This window comes from Chelonus insularis, unplaced genomic scaffold, assembly GCF_013357705.1.
Source record: "Chelonus insularis isolate UGA/USDA-ARS -01 unplaced genomic scaffold, ASM1335770v1 contig_80_pilon, whole genome shotgun sequence".
Classification (NCBI taxonomy): Eukaryota; Metazoa; Arthropoda; class Insecta; order Hymenoptera; family Braconidae; genus Chelonus; species Chelonus insularis.
Window position 1 is genome coordinate 122545 of NW_023276764.1, and position 2787 is coordinate 125331.

At 30.3% G+C, this 2787-nt stretch overlaps 1 protein-coding gene across 1 annotated transcript; it reads right to left on the bottom strand.

Annotated features, from left to right (window-relative positions):
• Window positions 1-375: 375 nt before the first annotated feature.
• LOC118071390 (histone H3-3-like) lies at window positions 376-1328 on the bottom strand. Its single transcript, XM_035090530.1, has 2 exons — window positions 1168-1328; window positions 376-673 (listed from the first exon to the last, which is right to left on the bottom strand). The coding sequence occupies exons 1-2, from the start codon at window positions 1326-1328 to the stop codon at window positions 376-378; spliced, it is 459 nt and encodes a 152-aa protein (XP_034946421.1).
• Between the last annotated feature and the right edge of the window lie 1459 nt (window positions 1329-2787).

Consider the following 2787-nt stretch of genomic DNA (forward strand, 5'->3'; position numbering starts at 1 on the left):
AACCGTTTTGGAGATTACCCCGAACAGACAGATAGACACCAGAAATTTATATAGTAGTATATATACATGCAAGTGGAAGTTTGGTAACATTTCGTGCGATCAAAGTGGAAGTTTGGTGACGAATTGGAATTTTGGTGACAGTCACTGAACTTCCAAAATAATTTTATAATCTATAAGAGTAAAATCACGAAAAAACATATTAAATGTCGCATATACGGTTTGACACCATATAATATATTGAGTTCTGTTCCTTAAGAATCTGGAAGAAGCGGAATAATTGAGGCAATATCGAAATTTGATGAAAAACATAGATCTCTCACAAAAACTTGGTCATTGGAGCAGTTTAAGTCGCTTTTCTCGAATAGGACGAGCAAGTTAAATGGCCTTGGGCATGATGGTCACCAGTTTTGCGTGCATATCACACAAGTTGGTATCTTCAAAAAGACCAACGAGGTATGCCTCGCTGGCTTCTTGAAGAGCTATCACAGCTGCGCTCTGGAATCTCGAGTCCGTTTTGAAGTCCTGAGCGAGTTTATGAACAAGCCGTTGGAATGGCAATTTACGGATAAGTAACTCAGTACTTTTCGGATAACGACGAATTTCTCGACATACGATAGTTCCAGGCCGGTAGCGATGTGATAACTCAACTTCTCCAGTTACAGGAGCACTCTTACTGATGATAAAAGGAAATAATCGTAAAACTCAATTTCTGTTCTTTTACAACAAATGATATGTTACGAACAAAAAAAGTATGTTCATATTCATTTTACACAGTAAATAAAATTGTTCCAGTAAAAGAAAAAATTACGCGTTGGAATGACTCAAATATCATGCATAGATCCTGTTTTCTATTGTTTATAACAAATTCAATTGTGACAAACAAAGGGAGTAGGTTTCCATATATTTCACACGGTTTGTAACTTCATTTCAGCAAAAGAAAAAATTACGCATTGGAAGAACTCGAATATCATGCATAGATCCTTTAGTCGCAATCAGATAAGCCGTTTCGGAGATTACCGCGAACAGACAGACAGACACTAGAAATTTATATAGTAGTATATATATGTGCAAGTGGAAGTTCAGTAACATTGATATTATTGAGATATTTATAAAAATTATGATCATGATCATGAATAAGTAGTCAGGATAGTTATTACTATCAAATACATCAATAATGAAATTTTACCTTTATCTGTAGCATCGATGACTTGTGATGACACATCACAATTATTTATAGAATTCTCATTATCACTAGTATCACATAACGTTTGACACGTAAAAACTTCATCATTAATTAGAGATGACTTTTTTTTTGAAGGTGTTTTCATCAGATATCATTGAAGGGGTTTCATGATATATTGATTCACTTAAAACTTCATCCATAAAATCTTTGTCGATTTGACTTGAATGACTTATGTCAATATCATTGAATTCACTTATATCACGTCATAATCACTTCCATATGACTCGTCTTCATCAGGAATATTGTTATTCAGTTCTAATAAATATTTCTTTTATTTATAATATCAGAGCATTATTGATCAAGTAATTATATGTTTATATAAACGAATTTTTTTTTATTAATTAAGCAATTTTAATTTTCTAATATTGATGTAAAAGTTTTATTTTCGAAATTTTTTTTAACATACATTTAAAGCTCCGTTGGTTAAATTGATAATCACAGTAAGTAAAATATTTTTAATATACAAGAGACTTTAAATTATTGCATTCTACTCTAAATAAACGTCTTATTTAGTAATTTTCGAAATCATATTACAATATTTCATTTCATTATATACTACAGAATGACCTTAAAATGTTATTTAAAAAATAAAATAAGTAACATTAAAAAAATATATATTTATGTATTTTAAAACACATAAATAACATAATTTTTTTTTTCAATAAGGTTACTAAAAACAAGGCGCGCTCTCCAAGCGCGCTGTCTCAAGACAACAACGTTAAAAATTATTTAATTTTTATTTTTATTTATTTCGAAAATTTAAAAATTTATTACAATTTTAGGTAGTTCCTATGCTACATAGGTGTATTTTCTGCTTTTTTATTACTTTGCCAAGCCAGTTTTTTATTTTTCTGAAATAGAAAAAAGTTCAACGAAATAATGTCTTATGAAAATAGTGAAAAATATGATATTGCAATGAGAAATCATTTGAAGCCAACCACAAAATTTATAACAATTTTGGATATTTATTATAATTGTTTTTTCTTTCAATCATCTAGAACATCATTTTATTCATGATTCCAAATGAAATCTATTAAAATCGATATGCAACACGCGGGAAACACTTTTTACTTTTTTTAATCATATTCTTTTGTTGTTAATATTCGACAAACACTTATTTTTCATTATTCAGAACATAGATGTCTCTTGGTTAGGCAAGAGAGAAGAAAATATTACATGGTTAACGTAAGAGAGAGTGATAACAATACGTCAGGCAAGAAAGAGGGCACTGTAGGGAGTCTAACCTAGAAGAAAGTGACAAAAGACACATTCAGTAATGGAGAACACGCGACAGAGCGCTCGATTAAGTAGAGTGAAACAGCAAGCGAAGAAATTTTGAATAGCAGAAATATCGCTGCTAGGGGCGTGACTCATCTGTAACTCTGTTAATAATTAATGAAAAATTCTCGTTCTACGTTTAATCGAAAGCTCATTATATAAGATAACTACTTATTAATTATGAAAGCATAATGTGTAGCAATTATAAAGATATTTGCATATAAAGATGCAATGATGACGTCACACAAAATGTTTCGTGTATAGAG

Excerpts from the sequence above, each read along its gene's own strand:
- LOC118071390 (XM_035090530.1), bottom strand. The coding sequence starts at position 1,328 with ATGAAAACACCTTCAAAAAAAAAGTCATCTCTAATTAATGATGAAGTT. Across the intron at positions 674-1,167 it reads GGTAAAATTTCATTATTGAT|TAAGAGTGCTCCTGTAACTG; the intron begins GTATTTGATAGT and ends TTTTATCATCAG.